Source organism: Calliphora vicina, chromosome 3 (genome assembly GCF_958450345.1).
Source record: "Calliphora vicina chromosome 3, idCalVici1.1, whole genome shotgun sequence".
NCBI lineage: Eukaryota > Metazoa > Arthropoda > Insecta > Diptera > Calliphoridae > Calliphora > Calliphora vicina.
Window position 1 is genome coordinate 59,352,567 of NC_088782.1, and position 18,796 is coordinate 59,371,362.

Consider the following 18,796-nt stretch of genomic DNA (forward strand, 5'->3'; position numbering starts at 1 on the left):
GCAGCTAATATATGACCACAGAAGGACCTACGGTTAAAGCAAAAATATGATTTCAAAAAGACTTGCAACTGAGGCTAAAATATGTCTACAGAAATACCTATAATTGAAGCTAAAATTTAAATAACTTTGTTTTCAATTATTTTTAATCAGTTCTTATATTATATATTACATCAACAGCAATTTTTTGACGACGTACATTTTGACATCCAATATTTGATGCTATTTGAGATCAGCTGGCTAAGTATTACCTACACATATGTAGGTATTTACTTGGTTACATTCGGTTCGTCTGTGGTACTTGTGGTATTTTATTGTTCTTAAGGGATTTTAAATTCCAACTATTTCTGTTTTACATTTGTAAATATAATAAAGAAAACAATATCGTTTTGCAAATAATAAAATTGTAGTTACGATACTCAAATCAGTCTTTGAGAAACATTTAAGAAAATAATATCGTTGCGAAAGGAAAAAAATTAATAATAATACAACAATTGAATTGAAAACATTTAAATAAATTTTTATAATTCAAATGCATTTTTCAATATACTTGGCTCTTTTAACTTGTCAACTTTATAATAACGTTCCAGCCACATCAGGTCAAGACGAAAAATGTCCCTTTGAAAACACAGTTAATTTAACAGATCAACATAAATACGAAAACGGATCCTATGTGTATGAAGGCATTTTAATACCTCCCGAAAAACAGCAGTTATATGATTATCATTTGAAATTTCTAAAGGCCCGGGAAACAGTTCCCGAGCATCTAAGAGGTTGTGTTTGTGAGGACCGACCATGCGTGAAATTGTGTTGCAAAGTGGATGAATATTTTGAGGACACGGGGAATAAGAGTAAATGCGAAAAAATAACTCCGGATATGCAAGTTTCTTGGAAATTGCCTATTGAACGGGAAAATGGCAAATCTAAAATAGTGAATCTATTCAAACATTTCACCCCTCAAGTGGGTTTACCTTGCAGAATGCCAGAGGCCCTAGATGATAAGCTCGATGACTGGATGTTGCTGGAGGTAAGTTTAAGGGTGTTTGATAATATATGGAAAATCAATAAATATGTATAAATATTGTTGTAGCTGATGCTTTCAAGATGCGTCAAAGATGGGAAATATTTTTAAAATAATGTGGGTTTTACTTGGTTTAAAAGAATAGAGTTTGCGGTGAAATAAAAACAAAAAGAAATCAGAGTAGTTTTATAAATAAAACGAATATGACACTACAGGGCTAACAAAGGAAAAATAAAGAAATTGTGTTGTAATAATACTAAGGAGTGAGATCGAAAAATTCTTAACACACGTTTTTCATTACATTTTTTAACCCAAGTATTATTTGAATTTTTTTTTGATCAAGTTACCTTTGAAAAACATGTCAGTTATTATGTGTAATGTCAATTATATTAATTTTTTTGTTAATCTGATTAAAATGAGTGACCAGAAAAAAGTGCGTACTGAAATTATTAAATATTTTCAACAAAACCCAACTTGGTCTTACAAAAAGTTGGCCAAGCATACAAAGGTCTGCCGTCAAACTGTTTCCAATGTTATTAAACAGTACCGGGAGAACTTGTCAGTTGATAGAAAACCTGGTTCAGGTAGAAGGAATGGTCCACATGATGTTTCTAAAGCCAAAAAAATAGAACGCATTTTCAAAAGAGCTCCCAACACATCCGGTAGGAAAGCAGCCCGGTTAGCTCAGTGCTCGGACTATTTGGTACGAAAAGTTAAAGCTAATGCAGGTTTAAAAACATACAAGGCTCAAAAAGTTCCTGACAGGAACGCTACTAAAAATTTAGAGGCCAAAAACAGAGCACGGAAATTGAAGTCAAGTTTTATAAAAAAATATTCTTGCTGCATAATGGATGACGAAACGTATGTTCTGGCAGATTTTTCGCAACTTCCAGGTCAAAAATTTTATGTTGCTGATGCTCGAGGGAATGTTGAAGAAAAGTTTAGGACCCAAAAACAGACAAAATTTCCCAGAAAGTTCTTGGTATGGCAAGCAATATGCAGTTGCGGCAAAAGAAGCCACTCATTTGTTACAACGGGCTCTATAAATACCGAAATTTACATCAAGGAATGTTTACAAAAAAGGCTGCTTCCATTCATAAGACTTCATAATGTGTCCACTTATTTTTGGCCTGACTTGGCATCCTGTCACTATGGCAAACAAGCCCTTGAGTGGTACAAGAACAATAATGTGGTATTTGTACCAAGAGAGGCAAATCCTCCAAACTGCCCGGAGCTAAGGCCAGTGGAGAGATATTGGGCTCTTGTTAAAAGAGAATTGAAGAGTACAAAAAAGGTGTCCAAAAGTGTGGTAGATTTTAAACGGAGATGGACTACATGTTCGAGCAAAGTGACAGAAAGCACTATAAAAACGTTAATGGAAGGGTTTCCGAAAAAGGTTCAAAATTTCATCACTAGTGATTAAAACTATAAAAATAATTTTTTTTGTAAATTGTAATAATAATTTCAATCAAATAAAAAAAAAATTAAAGCTGTAAGTTTAGTGGTTTCTTTTTTATAAACATATATGTATGTTAAGAATTTTTCGATCTCACTCCTTACTATACAAAATAAAATTTTTTGAAAGGGCTTCTCTCACAAAACATAATCAAAATTTTCACTAAAATTTAGCAGTTTCTGCAGTCGCTCTATCTTTGAATTTGTACAGCATGTGAATAAAATTAGTCGGTCGCCTTTATCTGTGTTCCTGAACATAGGGACATTGAAGTTAATCTTCATTGCCAATAAAATATTGTTTTCTCCATTACTCCTCTTGGGAGCATTTGGCTTTCACAAAGCATCTCCATCTTATTTTATTTTAAACGCCAATGAAATTACAATCTCTTACAGGCTAGCATAATTCTTAAATCTTAATTAAAATGTATTTACTATAGTATAATTTAAAAATACAAAGTTTAAATGTCATCAGTTTAATAAATGAATACTCCGTTTGATGACGTTAGGATCAGTCGAATAGTCAATAAGATGATAGAATTTATTGAATTGAGCACTAACTCTATGCATTGGATCAAAGTTTGCATAATTTGAACGGAAATATTGGATCTTAAGTGGGATATAATTCCTTGTTGATCGATTTGGAACTATGAATTCGATTTTACGAAGTAGGAATTCCGAATTAGTTGTTCCATTCAGTAAATTAACCATGAATGAGATATTCATATATATTCTTCTACTTTTTAGAGTAGGGAGTTTTATGAGTGCTAATCGACTTTCATATGATGGTAAATTAATGTTTGAATTCCATGGGAGTTTGCGAAGGCAAAATAAAAGAAATTGTTTTTGGACGGATTCAATTTTCCTTATATAGGTATCGTACTGCGGATCCCAGACAACACTAGCATATTCTAAAATTGGTCTCACAAGTGACGTAAACAATTGCTTTGTGACATAAGGATCATCAAACTCTTTTCCCCAGCGTTTGATGAAACCTAATACCCCTTTGGCTTTGTTAATAGTTTGTGAAATGTGAGAGTTAAAACATAATTTATTATCAAGTAATACGCCAAGATCAAGGAATATCTCAACTTTATCAAGTTGATGATCATTGATCGAGTATCTACAGATTACTGGACTTCGTCTGTAGAATGTCATTTGTTTACATTTTTTCAAATTCAGATCCATTAAATTCTTATTACACCATTGGTTGAAATTATCCAGATCAGCTTGAAGTAAGGAACATTGGTTAGATTGATTTAAGCTAAGGAAGAGCTTAACATCATCGGCATACATTAACATTTTGGAATTCTTAATACAGGATGGTAGATCATTAATGAATATTAGAAATAATACTGGACCCAAATGACTACCTTGAGGAACACCAGATATAACTGGAATATTTTTTGATTTATAGTCTCTGAACAATACACATTGATGTCTGGTTTTCAAATATGTGGAAATCCATTTGAGAAATACAGGTGAAAGTCGATACGATTTGTTTTGCGTATTTCCCATGTAGATTGCACTGTCCTAGTTATAGGAATATCCTGAGTCTATTGTTATTTTATATCAGTTTCGTTAATCGGTTGTTGTTCCAGCTAAGTATATGATAGGTCTGCTGTAGCTGGTCTAGGATAATGGGGCTGCCATCTGTCGTTGTCTAGAAACAACGCCCTCTGTGTATTTGGAGTATTGGTGTGGAACCTTGCTATTTCTTTGATTCCTACCTTTTTTAGCAGGGGGTGGCGGGCTGCCTGATCTTTACCATAATGTTAACCTCCTTTTCAGGGGGAGGGGCTTCTAAAAATAAAATATGTTAGTAAGATTTTATTTCCACTTGTAATTTAGAAACTATTCACACCTCTATGAACTCGACACTCAAAATGGAATCAAACCTGTACCTAATGAGCTTTGATACCCACATGAGTTTTGCTTCAGATGACTGCCGAATTAAACTACCTAGGTTTTCCAGAAAAAAATGTTGCACTTTGGATTCTCCACCTGAGACATGTCTGGAAATATCTTTGCAGGAACGAAAATACAGCAGTAACTGGATTTTGCATGAATATTGTACTTGGAAATTGGCCACCAGATCCAACAAAAAACATTCTTTCGCTGCAGACAAGAGTATATCTGGTTCAACTGAGATCTCAAAGAACGGCCTTTTCATCTGACTTCTCAGTCAACACAACCAGTTGAAATGTTGTAACTCTCTTTGGCATTGATTTCAATTATGGAGATTAATAATTGAAATATAACAAGATATGTGAAGCATTTCAGTCTGCAAAGTCTAACACCCATATATGGCATCTTCAATCTTAGATTAGGAAATCAGGCAGCTGTCCAAAACCTTCGTCTAGTACAACTCACTTGGGTCCAATGATCGTTCCATTTGTGGTATCTGAACCTTCAATCTTGCTTAAAAATCTTCAAAAGAGTTGATTTTTTTAAAATCGCTAGTTGATCACATAAAATACTTAGATTATATTCTCCTGGTTAACCTACTTACTAGCAAAAGTCTGATCTTATAGACTTTCCCAATTCCAGAAATTCAATATCAACGGAAGTATCATAGGATATTTCTTCCAATCATTCCCCTTTTATTTTTTCCTACTACAGGAAAAATCTCCTATAAATTGTAAGTATTATAAAAAAAGTGGCTAAAATTTAAATTTAAATATATAAGCAACTGCATCTACACAAGAGAGGAAGAAATAGATAAATACTTCGTTTTCGAAATTCACGTCTTTAATACTTTCGCTTTTCGATCATTCGAAGTTCCAAATTCCACTTTAACAAACAAATTTTTATTTCTAATTCAGATATGGAATGACTTTATCTCGAAAAAAAAAAACACAAGAGAGTAACAACAAAATAGATCACCTGCTGATCAGCAGTGGCTGCCCATCGCTTCCAGGAAACTGAAGAGAGCCCTATATTTGGAAGAGGATCGCAGAAATAAGAGTTACATTGAAAGATTATCAAATCTAAATATGGCAAGGATAAGGCATTGATTTTTGTCAGACATTTAAGTGATGTATTTAAAGCGAATCCCAATCCACCAATTTGGCATCCATGAACATAATTTAATACGGATGAGACAAGCTTAAGTACGTGTCCTTAAACTGATAAAGTGTTTGATCAGAAAGGATACCACAATGTTTATTAGATTCAAAGCTGTAATGAAAATGAAATATTGACCACGAGTGGTTGTAGTCTTGTTAAAAAAAGACCTTTGATCTCAGAAAACCCCATAAAAAGAAATTCAATGGTATTAAATCAAATCATTTATTTGCTGTTCGACAATGACATGTTGTTCTCTGAACCCCAAAAGCGACAGTTTTGATGACTAACAAAGCTATCAAGGTGCAAATTTGCTTCATTGCTAAGGAGATTTTGCTACAAAAACCAGCATCCACTTGCTGATGTCCAATAATCCCTTGAAAGAAACTCTAGTCGCTGTGCATGTTCATTGGTCTGCAGATCTTGTGTCAATTGAAGTTTGTATGCATTTAGAGCAGTGGTGCAAGAAAATTCTGCTGACGTTTTTTTTATAATGATCATGTGTTTGTTGCTTTGTTTTCATCTCAGAGAACAAAATCAAATCAAATTCACCGCTGTTCTTATAATGATCATGTGTTTGTTGCTTTGATTTCAGCTCACAGAACAAAATCAAATCAAATTCTCCGCTATTTTACCAACACAACCAAAGCTTTGATGGTATGTGTTCGGGCACCACTGATTTAGAGGCAGATCATCAGTGAGTAAACTTTATAGAAAGCATCTTGATGTTTGCAATTCTTATCCCGGATGGCATATTGATGTTTCTGGACTAGCGCTTATACTACAATGACCCCAGACATCAAACTGCCCTTGTCCAGCCCAAATAATTGCTTCGAAGTCATGGGTACATTTGAAAATAGTTTCATATACAAATGGACGATCATCCTTTTAACATAGATGACAACTAGACAGTTAACTGAGAGCAAAAAACCTAAGTCTGTTGTCAAAAACTTAATTCATGTATCACCCGTATGAAAAGAGAGTAATTATACCCTACACCACCATAGTGGAGAGGGTATTATGCGTTTGTGCAGATGTTTGTAACGCTCAAAAAAGTTATTCTAACACCCACCTTAAAGTATACCGATCGACTTAGAATCACTTTCTGAGTCGATTAAACGATGTCCGTCCGTCTGTCTGTCCATGTAAACCTTGTGTGCAAAGTACAGGTCGCAATTTTGAAGATATTTCAATAAAATTTGGTACATATTATTTGTTCGGCCCAAGGACCATGCCTATTAAAATTGGCTGAAATTGGTTCATTATTTCACCTAGCCCTCATATAAATGTCCTCCCGAAATTGGACTTTAGCGGTTATAAATGTTTAATTTATATATGTATCTACACAAATTCCGCTCCAAATAAGTTTTGTATACACAAAATTCATGTCACCAAATTTTGTCACGATCGGTGCATAATTAGTCATAGTTTCCAAGACCCGCTTCCGAAAATCACTTTAACGTGCATAAAACTTTGGTATATACACAAAATTCAACATAAATAACTTTCATAGAGACATAAATAACATGATCTAATTTCATGGTGATCGGGCCATAATTGGTCATAGCTCCCATATAATTCCCACTTCCGAAAATCACTCACGTATATAAATTATTGAAATTTTAAAAGAAAAATATTTTTGCTCATTTACTTAGTGTAGGGTATAATATGGTCGGGCTTGACCGACCATACTTTCTTACTTGTTTTTTCCATTGAAATTTCTCTCTTCCTCCGCTCTATGTATATTTCTCTATGCCTTGCAATATACATATTTATCAATTTTGTACATTACTATTTTCAGAACGGAACTTTATATATTGCGACTGATAAATCAAGTCTCAATACATTGAACTATTGTTATTCACCACACTTGCCCGAAGATTCTATGGAATACGTACTAACTCCATTCAGTTGTCCCATTGTGAATGTAGGCTCCTGGAAAATGCTATTAAATACATATGGTAAAGCAAATGAAATTTATTTTGCTGTAAGTTTGGAAAACTAAATTCAAATGAGTTTTATTTCAGCCATGATAATTTCAGTATTATTTCTAATACCCACCATACTGGTGTATTTAGTGTTAAAGGAATTGAGAGGAAATCTGCGTGGTAAACTATTGATTTGTTATCTTTTCTCATTGACCATGGGTTATGCCATTATTAGTTTTGTAACTGTCTCGAATTTAATTTTTGATGTTATACCGTGCAGTTTACTGGGTGAGTTATTTCGTATTGATAAACTTTGTTCGTTAATTTTTAATTAATGTAATGATATCTATTTAAGGATTCACTTCTTACTTTTTCTTTATGGCGGCCTTTTTATGGTTGAGCGTTTTATGTTATGACATTTGGAAGAATTTCAAAGAAACCAATGTTGAGTTGAATTCGAGAAAGAATCGCAAACAGTTTATTGTGTATTCCCTGTATGCCTGGTTGAGTGCTGGCCTGGCAACATTTTGCATTATTTATATACAACTATCTCCGAATATAGATGAGATTTATAAGCCGGGAATTGGTGTGGAAATGTGTTTCTTGAATAGTAAGTAAAACGGAAATAAGTTATAAAACCCATGACAAATATAATGTTTAAACCTTGGATAAAATAAAAATTTCACTTTGAAGAATGGACATAGTATAATAAAAACCCTTTATCCATTTCAGCTGAAAAATGGTCGGCCGCAATTTACTTTTATGGTCCCAATCTAGTCATTTTACTTTTCAATTTTGTAACCTTTGGTCATGTAACGGCTAGAATCTATAAAGTGAGGCGTGATATGGCCAGAATTTCACACAAAGAGAAATTCTATCAAGAAAAGTGAGTATTATTAGCAAAACCAATATTAAAAACAAATTCAAAACATATCTGTCTCTCTCTCGCACAGTGCAATTGTCATTTTGCGTTTGTTCCTAATCATGGGCATTTCATGGCTTTTCGATATTATATCCTACTGTATGCGTGAATATGAAGAATGGGACTTTTTGTTTGTATTCTCCGATTTTGGCAATGCCATTCAGGGAATTTTGATATTTTCGCTGTTTGTGCTGAAACCAAATGTTTTGAAGCTATTGAATAAGAAGTATAATATACAATTATGAATGTTTTATTAAATTTGAATAAATTTATATTGTCTTCTATTTTAAAGATTTCAAAAGGATCCTGATATGCCGCGAAGAAGTGTCTGTACATCCACCACTAATTTTTCGAAACTACAAAATTCAAGTTCCGTTGAATCCGCAATAACGCCTTAGATTTCCATAATTGTTAATACATATAATATTGTTAAGCAGTCAATAACAAATATGTGAAAATATTAACAAACTAATTTATGAACTTTACTATTAATAATAACACTGTGCTAGTTGTTGAAAAAACTGTCAAGTGGGGCACCCGGTGGGTTAAACTAACTCGTGTACGCTGAATTCAGTAGTGCTAACCGTTTGTTTAGGTTAGCTCGTATTTCCTAGATATACCGTTATTTCGAAAATGGAGGAGATTGCACAACATACATATATTCGCGTAACTCAAAAACGGTTTAGTTTATTTTATAAAATGAAAAACCGAAATTGCGCAATAAAATTACCTTTAAGATGGACTTAACATGTTCTTAATCTCGCAGTTTTAGAAATATAATTTTTTTTTGACAAACAAAAAATTATTTTTTAGCAAAATTTCGAAATTTTTGTTTTTAAAACAGCTTGAAACGCCGTTAATTTTTTCTGTGCGTATAGAAAATAAAGTTCCAAACAAAACAAGCTCTAAATCATTGGTCTCCAGCAGAACGCCCGCGGGCACCTGCTATGTGTGAGTTTCTTATACAAGTGAAACCGAAATTAAAAAACGAATATGAATTATTTTACAAGTGTTGCCAGTGAAGGATATTTTCATAAGAAATTTGGTTCAGTGTACACACATCGTAACACTAGAATACGAAGCAAATCTATTGTTGTGAGAGTTTGGTTAACAATGTTCTAAATCCATGGTAGGCGTTCATATTGTTGAGGTTACGATGATTTTCGTCAAACAACCCGAATGTGAACAAAATAGCGTAATAGAGCGTAAAAATACACACAATTCATTCAGTTTCTTGATGTTGTTGTGGATATTTTATTTTTTACCCAAAAGAGCACACAAATTAAATGCCTCTTTTTGCGTACCACTGCTCTAAATCATTGGTAGGCAAAAATATGCATTTAATTTGTGTGCTATTTTGGGTAAAAAATAAAATATCCACAACAACATAAAGATACTGAATGAATTGTGTGTATTTTTACGCTCTTTTGTTCACATTCGGGTTGTTTGACGAAAATCTTCGTAACCTGAACAATATGAACGCCTACCATGGCTCTAAATGATTAAAATCTGTCCCCAATTTTTGATTTTATAAACAAAAGATAAAGATCCCCTAATGAAATCTTAAAATTTGTTCCCATATTTTTACAAAAAGACTTCTATAAATTTCTTAATTCTTAAAAATTGTATAATACATATATATATCTTGTCTTTTCCACTAGTCAAATTTATGGATTCAAAATCAACAACAAACAGAAAATTATAAAATCTTGCCGTTTTGTAATACATTTTTTTGCAGTGCCTTGCAGACTGCTGCATAACCAAATACCGCTGAACACTACAACATGAAGCTAATTAATGTGAGTTATGTATTTTGAAGCCATTAATGAGACTAGCGGAAAAGAAAAGATATACTTATTGTATATCAACGTGTAGGAAATTATGTCCTCTTTTCAAAAATGTACAAAATTTTTAAGAATTAAAAAAATTATAGAAGACTTTTTCAAAAATATACGAATAAAAAATTATTGCTGATTTTTTTTGGAAAATTTTAATTTTTAAAATGCAATAAAAGTTTTTTTTATGAATCGTTTTTAATGAAATTTTATATTAAAAAATTTGAAAAAGATATTTGTGAATTGTTAATGACCAAAAAACTTTCCAAAAATCCCAAAATTGGGATTTTTTAGATTTTTTGATTTATTGAAGGCACCATGCACGGGGCTATGAAATCCCTTTGCACAATATTGAAGAACATATTGGGACACACAAAACAGGTCTTAATTTTTTGAAAGCATCTATGCGATTTGAGAAAATGTTGTCTAAAGTTGAAATTTATATAAAAAATAGGTCTACTTCAGAAGGCTCTGGACCACGCAATAATACGAATTTTGATATTATTTTGCTTTTATAATATTTCCCGAAATGTTGCCTTTCAAAATATAAATACACTATTTATATTTTTCTTATTTTCTGCATAATTTAAAATTAATGTAAGTACTTTTTTCGAAAAAAATGGCGAAAAAACGACTTTATGCACATAACTTTTGACTCAGTAGATGTTTTTAAACAATTCTTTCCTACTATTATTACTACATGTCTTGTTAATTCAAAAAATTATATTTCAAGAAAATCGGGTAAGAACTGCATCCGTTATTAGCAAAAAACCAGACCAAGGTAGGTAAATAAAATAAAATTTGACTTTTCAAATGCGAATAACACGTAAACTATAAGAGATAATATATGGCTAAAGCAATGTAGATCTCGTCAAGTAGATTCCATATATATAAAAATCTTTCAAATCGGATCGCAAACAAAAATTTGGCATCATTTATACCCGAGGTGCCCCACTTTGGGGCATTGTGGCTCGGCCCCCCTTGGTGTTATAAGCCCAAATTCAAAACTTAATCTTATCAACACCTACTCTATGGCCATGGGAAATTTTATTAAAATCGTGCTATTCGTTTAGAAGTTACAGATTTATTTCCACTTTTTTTCAGATCGCCCACTGTGCAATGTACATTAGAGTGCTCCAAAAAAAATAAAATTGCGAATTTTGACCGTCCCCTTAAATCGTGAAGGTCAAAGATCAATTTTTTCAATATTTTGAATTTCTCATGGAAGCATAGCGAAATGTTATTTATTTTTAGGCCGATTTTGATAAAACTTAAGAAAAATATAACACAAAGTCTAGTATTTATAAAAACAGCAGAAAAATTAAAATTAACCCTTAATAGCACTAATATTTTCTTTCAACACCTATTTCGTCGCTTAGTGGGATGGGAGTTGCATATCTATCAAAATAAATAATTTGCAAAATCGAAATTTTTTTCCAATATGGGCCCTTTTTTAAAATTTTTTTTGCTCAAATGAAAGCTTAGGTCTTTTCCTTTAAGACCTATTTTGTCGCTTAGTGGGATGTGAGTGATATATCTATCAAAATAAAAATTGTTTAACTCAGGACTTTTTTTTTGCAATTTCGAATTTTTTTTTCAAAATGGGCCCTTTTTTAAATTTTTTTTTTTAGTCAAAAGAATGCTTAGGTCCATCCTTTAAGATATTTTAGGTCGCTTAGTGGGATATATGTATATCAAAATAAATATTTTGTAACTCAAGATATACAATTTTTGATTTTTTTTTTTTTGCAAAATCAAAAACTTTTTTGATTTTTTTTTTAAATGGTCCCTTTTTGTAATTTTTTTTCTATAAATAAAGCTTAGGTCTATTCCTTTAAGATGGTTTTGGTCGCTTAGTGGGATGCGAGTGGGATATATATCAAAATAAATGTTTTATAACTCAAGACATACAATTTTTGTGTTAAAACATTTATTTTGATCGATAAAGTCAACAAGGTTTTTGATTTTGCAAAAAAAGTAAAAAATTGTATGTTTTGAATTACAAAATATTTATTTTGATAGATATCCAACTCGCATCCCACTAAGCGACCAAATAGGTGTTCAAGGAAAAGATCTAAGCTTTATTTTAAGAAAAAAAGGTCCCATTTAAAAAAAAAAAGTTAAAAAAGTTTTTTCAATAGGGGTCCTATAGGTAATTCCAAATTTAAATACATTTTGGTCCGAGTCTGGTAAAATGATTATATGCTATATTCAATAATTCTTTTTTTTAATTTTAAAACAAATAGGCTAAAAATAGTCGTTGCTTTGTCGCCTGTCGTCATCATTGCAAACTCGAATATATTATTGTTATTGGCAAAAGCAACAATAAATAACAAAATTGACCAAAACGAATTGAGAGATAACAAGTAAGAGCATTATATTCAGCTGTGCCGAATGTTATATACACTTCAGCAAATTATACATTTGTCACCTAAAATTTTTGATATTTGTTGGTAAAAAAATTAATTTTTTTTTCCAAAATTTAAAAAAAAATTAATTTATTAATGAAAAAAATTTTATAACTAAATATTTTTTTATGAAAAAAATTCGAGTTAAAAAAATATTTTTCCCGATTTTGAACCATTGTAGGTCCGACTTAATATAGCGTTATATACGTCGATCCAAAGGTCTTTGAAATTTTTATCATTAGATATCCGTATTGTCTATATTAATGACCTAATAATCCAGATATAGATACAAAAATAGGTAATTTTGGATTTTAAATAGCAACCGGATTTTAAATAGCAATCGAACCCGGTATATAGCGGGTATATTGATGTATGAATCATATATGTAAGTTATTTGGGGGCTTCGGAAAGTTGATTTCCACAGACAGACTTCGCTATCCATAACGATCCAGAATATGTATGTATGTATTTTTTATGGGGTCGCAAATGAAAAATGTAAAAAGTACAAACAGAATAACAAACTTATATACCTTTGCCACTCATGGTGGAGGGTATAACAACAACAACAACTCTGCACAGTGGAGAATGGAGCTTCAAACATTTACTAACAACCTAACAATACAATACAACATTTACAGTTCGTTGTTGTTCGGTGGTGCCATGGTTAACAGTCTAGCTGGTTTGGTTGGATTTTGGTTCGATCACAAAATTAGCAAATGCATGAATGAATAACTGAGGGAATGACTGACTGGTTTGGTTGGAGCAGCCAGCAACAACTGTTGCTGTTTTTCTAGTTTATTTTTATACACTTTTAGCTTAGTTTAGTTTATGCGGAGCATTTCAACTAAACGGTCATTTGTTTCTCCAAAATATAAAAATTGAAAAAGAAAAAACATGAAGCCTGTTAAAATACACTTAAATTTTATTTAAATAATTTTCGTTAATAAATTGATTTGTTTATAAATAATTCGTATGAATACAAATGGAATTTGTTAAACCGTTTTTGAAAACAACAATTAAAAACTCAACAAGAAAAAAATAATTTTAAGAATACCTACCTAGTGTTGATTTAAAATAAACAAATATTTTAAGTGAAATTGTGGCAAAATTTAATAAAAAAAAGAAATATTTATTTTAATAAAGAAAATGTGCGTAAACGTTATGTTTTGCTAAAAATTTAAAATTGGAAAAAGTATGTTGTTTAAAATTAAAAAAAAAATATAAATTAAATTGTCGTAAAAATTATGTGATAAATCATAAGTGTTTTATTTATTAATATTTTATTTTTATATTAAAAGTTTGTTTTTAATAATTATTTGTTTTACCTTTTGCTGTTTATTTTGTTGTCAATAATGCCAATTTTTGTTGTTGCTGTGCGTTTTTATTAATGTGACACATTGATGGTGTTTGGATTTCTTTTTATTGACATTTACTGTTTTCGTTTTGGCTGTTGTTTGTTGTTGCTTTTTTACTATTTGTAAGTTTTTTTTTGTTGTTTTTATTATTACTTTGACAATTCATAATCTTAAGTAAATGGTAAGAAACTGATAAAAAAAAACAGAATATAAAGAAACCTTTAAAATTAACCCTTTTATGCTATTGGGGAAAAATTGTCCAAAAACAAAATTTAGGGTAATTTTTAACGTTGATTTATAAAATGATGGTTTATTTATAATGTTACTTTATTAAAAAAAATGTTTGCAAACATTTTAATTAGACAGTGTTTTTAAGTGTTTAAAAAATTTGCTTTATTTTGAACCAAAGTCCATCAAAGGGTTAATTTTGACTATAGTTTAATCTTCTGATCTCTTGGAATATTTATCTGAAGTTAAAATTCTACTAATAAATACAAAATATTTTTTTACGTTTCTAGGAAAAATTATTAAAAATATAAAATATGTAGATGAAATTGATTTGGTTTGATTTAAGATCAATATTTGTACTCTCTTGATACGTGACTTTTACCAACATTATATACTGAGAAAAAATGGAATGAAACGAAAAATTTCGATAATAAAAATGAAGTATTTTTGAATCTTTACTCTTTTGATTTATTTGGCCACAAATGATAAAAATAAAAGGGACGAAACGCAAAATTTCAATAAAAACAAATATTTTTGAACCTTTACTTTTGATTTCGATCATATTTGAAATAGACGTTTTCCATCGCTTTATTTTGGGTGTAATATAGTTTCATAATTTATAAATAAAAAATTTTTAGCATTTATTTTCAAAAATTTTTACAATATTAATTTATTTAAAGTATTAGCCATTATTAGTTATGACTTTTTCCGATCTTTCTGGCAAGATATGGATTTGGAGCTAAAAGAACTGCTCATCTTTTATGGCCGAGAACGAATCAAGCCAATTTCGGATACTCTGTTTTAAGGTAAAGCGTATCATTGAGAGAGCTTTCTGCATCGATCGAAACAAATAGTGTTCGGCTAAGTCTGGACGACAAGGCGGGTGAGGCAAAACTTCTCAACCACTTCATTCTAAATACTTTTTACCAGGTATTTCAACATGTCTCCGAGCGTTGTTATTATGGAATATTACGGTTTCATGTCTGGCCGCATATTCTTTTTTTCGGCAAATATTTGCTTCAAATAGATAGGATCCTTTTGGTTCCACCAAATACAGAGAATTGCCTTGGCGCCATGGATATTTGGCTTTGGTGTCGATTCGGCTGGTTGGCCGGGCTTCACATACGATCACTTACGCTTCGGGTTACCGTAATGGATCCATTTTTAATCGCATGTAATGACTCGGTGCAAAAATTATTTTCTTTTAAAGTTTTTTGCGATTTTGAACTTGAAGATGAAGTTTTTTTGATTTTATATGTTCACAATTTTTGTTCTTTATGACTAATGGCTACAACTTTGTCTCAGAGAGTAAATCAAAATTCCGAACTGTTTGCAAGATATGAGCCTGAGAAAATTATAACTTTTTTGCAAAAATATCACCAGGCCCCAAATCTTTGGGGACCCATAAAAAAAGTGCATGACTTCGGCCAAAACTAGGAGACACGTCTTTTGTTTTTGGTCTTTTATCACGTACGTATATGGTTCTGATCTCTAAATAATGATGAAGTTTAATTGTTGATTGCGACCAGAGGTAAAAACACATTCCATTTAATAGAATTTCTTTCATAGAGCCATAGAAATACCAAAAAGCTTTATAATAGAGGCTTTCATGCAAGTGACATCTGTATTGAAAAACAAATAAGAAAGTATGGTCGGTCAAGCCCGACCATATAATACCCTACACTAAGTAAAAGAGCAAAAACATTTTTCTTTTAAAATTTCAATAATTTATATTTTTGAGTGATTTTCGGAAGTGGGCCTTATATGGGAGCTATGACCAATTATGAACCGATCACCATGAAATTAGGTCGTGTGATTTATGTCTAAATTAAAGTTAACTATGTTGAATTTTGTGTGTTTACCAACATTTTTAAGCGATGTATGCACATTAAAGTGATTTTCGGAAGCGGGTATATATGGGAGCTATGACTAATTATTAACCGATCGTAACAAAATTTGGTGACATGAATTTTGTGTATATAAGACTTATTTGGAGCGGAATTTGTGGAGATACATATATAAATTAAACATTTATGACCGATAAAGTCCAATTTCGGGAGGACATTTGTATGGGGGCTAGGTGAAATAATGAACCGATTTCAGCCAGTTTCAATAGGCTTGGTCCTTGGACCGAAAAAATACTATCTACCAAATTTTATCGAAATATATTCAAAATTGCGACCTGTACTCTGCGCACAAGGTTTACATGGACAGCCAGCCGACCAGACGGACGGACGGACATCGACTCAGAAAGTGATTCTAAGTCTATCGGTATACTTTAAGGTGGGTGTTGGACTAATATTTTTGGGCGTTACAAACATCTGCACAAACGCATTATACCCTCCCCACTATGGTGGTGTAGGGTATAAAAACTATGGTGTAAGACTTCTTAAAAAATCAGCATACATTTATAGCTGAGCACAATCTAACTCCTGATGTTGTTCTCAATGGGAATAAAACTAATATCTATTGGAAAATGATATCGGATACAACTTTTGTTCACGCTAGAGAAACTAGTGATCCAGGAAGAAAGTTATCGAACGATAGACTATCAATTTTGGTTTGCACTACTGAATGTGGAACAAAAAAAATATTGTTGTTTGAAAGGCAAAGAAACTCCGCTCGTTTCGTAACAAAGTGTTGTTGAATATTATCTTCATTGAAATAATGGATATTTTTAATGGTAGAATAATTTTTAGAAACGAAATCCCTTTCAGTGAAGGCTTTATTAATTCTTAGCAATGCCTCAAGTCAACCAACGAAGAACGATTAATAACAACTAAAAAATATAACAAATTTTGGACAATAGTCATATTTCCTAATGTCACGCTGCATAACGAATTTTTCGGTTTCACGAATGGACCAGACAACATATCGTTCGTTATGCCGGAATTTAACTATATTTAGAACTACATAATTTGTTCAGCATTTTATCAGGATTGCCGCATAATCAACATATTTATGACTGCTCAAACAGTTTTCCAGGGGACATTTGTATAGAGGCTAGGTGAAATCATGGACCGATATGGCCCAATTTCAATACCAAACAAACCTTGTAAATAGACAGTATTTGTGGAAAATTTCTGCCAGCTAGCTCCTTTCGTTTCCGCCCTATCGTGTTTTCAACAGACATACATACTTTTTCGTGGGTCTGTGATAAAGACTTTAATTTCAAACATTTCGATATGTCTAAATTAAAATTAAAAAATGAATAAAACTATCTCCATAACAAGAAAGACAAAGAAATTTAGATTTTAATTTTAGTAGCCTCATTTTATAAAACGAAGTATTCAATTTGTATGAAGAATACTTGGGAAAAGGTTTGAAACTTGACTATTTTCCATACAAAATAGAGGCTCTAATTAATTTTGGGACATCGCGAACAAAAATAAATACTTTTTTCAGTAGAATAGTAAGTAGTCTTATCGTCAAATTCCCCTTATTTCTCAGCAAAGTTTTTGCTGGGTACGTTAAAAATTCTCTTGAGTGAAATGTCAATGATGCCGAAGGATATTTCCATTTTGATAGAAAATATTAGTAAAAATCTGTATAGACATTCAAAATAATATGATAATTTTTGAGGAAAATTGTATGATATAATCTTTACAATATGGTTTATTAATAAAATAATAATGTACAAAATTTGGGGATATGTATTTTAAAATATGCTTGCTTCAAGAATAGTTGGGGTATTCACATGGTCTGTTATTAGTCATATTGCCATAATGTCCTAATGTATTATAATAGTTGCTGTTGTGTTTTAAACAAACAAAAAAGTATTATTTTATAACAAAACAATAAACATAGTTCAAATAGTGTTACTAGTTTAGAACTTTTTTGTTTGAAACACAACAAAAATTTGTTTAAACTATCAAAATATATTAGGACATGACAATATAACCAAATAGTAGACCGTGTGAATACCCCAAGTTTTTAAATTTTCTGTATATTTTCCTTCGGAAAGGAATTTTTGGTGTTATACTCTGAAAATTAAAGTCTATTGAATTATACTATTCTTATATAAAATTTAAACTTTGAACCTAGATAGAATTCAAACCATAATAAATTTCTAATGAACTTTTAATTTCGTATTACCACAGAATATTCCAAATTTCAATACATTTTTTTTCAGGTAACTTAACTTAATAAATTTACCGCATACAAAATATGAGAAAATTTAATGTCACATTCCTTATGACAACTGTAGTGAATTTACCATTTAAATGTAGAGCCCTAAAAAATGATTACATTTTTTTTGTACCTTTCTTTTAAGTGTTTAATGAGTTGATAACAAAACTAAATAATCCGGCAACATATTTAACAAATATAAAAATTTTTATTTACTTTTAAGTTCAATGTTTTTTAAAGTTTATGAAACATGCATTATTGTGTTTTCATAATGGGTGCGTGATCATGATAATAATAAAAAATATTGCTAAAAAACACAAAGAAAAAAATGTTAAGGAAATAATTTCTAAAACACTGAAATTACAACTTTTAGACATATTTTTAAGGAACTTATAAATAAAACTCTCAATAAAACTATTAAAGCAAGTATTAAGTAAATAAGGTGCTATTAACCAA

At 31.1% G+C, this 18,796-nt stretch overlaps 2 protein-coding genes across 6 annotated transcripts in view; both read left to right on the forward strand.

The window, feature by feature from the left end:
• Window positions 1-438: 438 nt before the first annotated feature.
• LOC135953910 (G-protein coupled receptor Mth2-like) lies at window positions 439-8,858 on the forward strand. Its single transcript, XM_065503942.1, has 7 exons — window positions 439-1,024; window positions 7,338-7,497; window positions 7,564-7,752; window positions 7,820-8,074; window positions 8,197-8,350; window positions 8,418-8,612; window positions 8,679-8,858. The coding sequence occupies exons 1-7, from the start codon at window positions 530-532 to the stop codon at window positions 8,782-8,784; spliced, it is 1,554 nt and encodes a 517-aa protein (XP_065360014.1). The 5' UTR covers window positions 439-529; the 3' UTR covers window positions 8,785-8,858.
• A 4,648-nt stretch (window positions 8,859-13,506) lies between these two features.
• The window catches only part of LOC135954654 (G-protein coupled receptor Mth2-like), a 74,902-nt gene continuing 69,612 nt past the window's right edge, over window positions 13,507-18,796 (forward strand). For 2 of the 5 annotated variants that reach the window (XM_065504863.1, XM_065504864.1), the window contains exon 1: window positions 13,514-13,821. The gene's annotated coding sequence lies outside the window, so the exon portion shown is untranslated. Of the gene's footprint in view, window positions 13,822-18,796 lie in introns of all 5 variants that reach the window. The other 3 variants (XM_065504866.1, XM_065504867.1, XM_065504865.1) reach the window with 3 other exon arrangements.

Excerpts from the sequence above, each read along its gene's own strand:
- LOC135953910 (XM_065503942.1), top strand. The coding sequence starts at position 530 with ATGCATTTTTCAATATACTTGGCTCTTTTAACTTGTCAACTTTATAAT. Across the intron at positions 7,753-7,819 it reads TATACCGTGCAGTTTACTGG|GATTCACTTCTTACTTTTTC; the intron begins GTGAGTTATTTC and ends TATCTATTTAAG. Across the intron at positions 8,613-8,678 it reads TTGAAGCTATTGAATAAGAA|ATTTCAAAAGGATCCTGATA; the intron begins GTATAATATACA and ends TCTATTTTAAAG.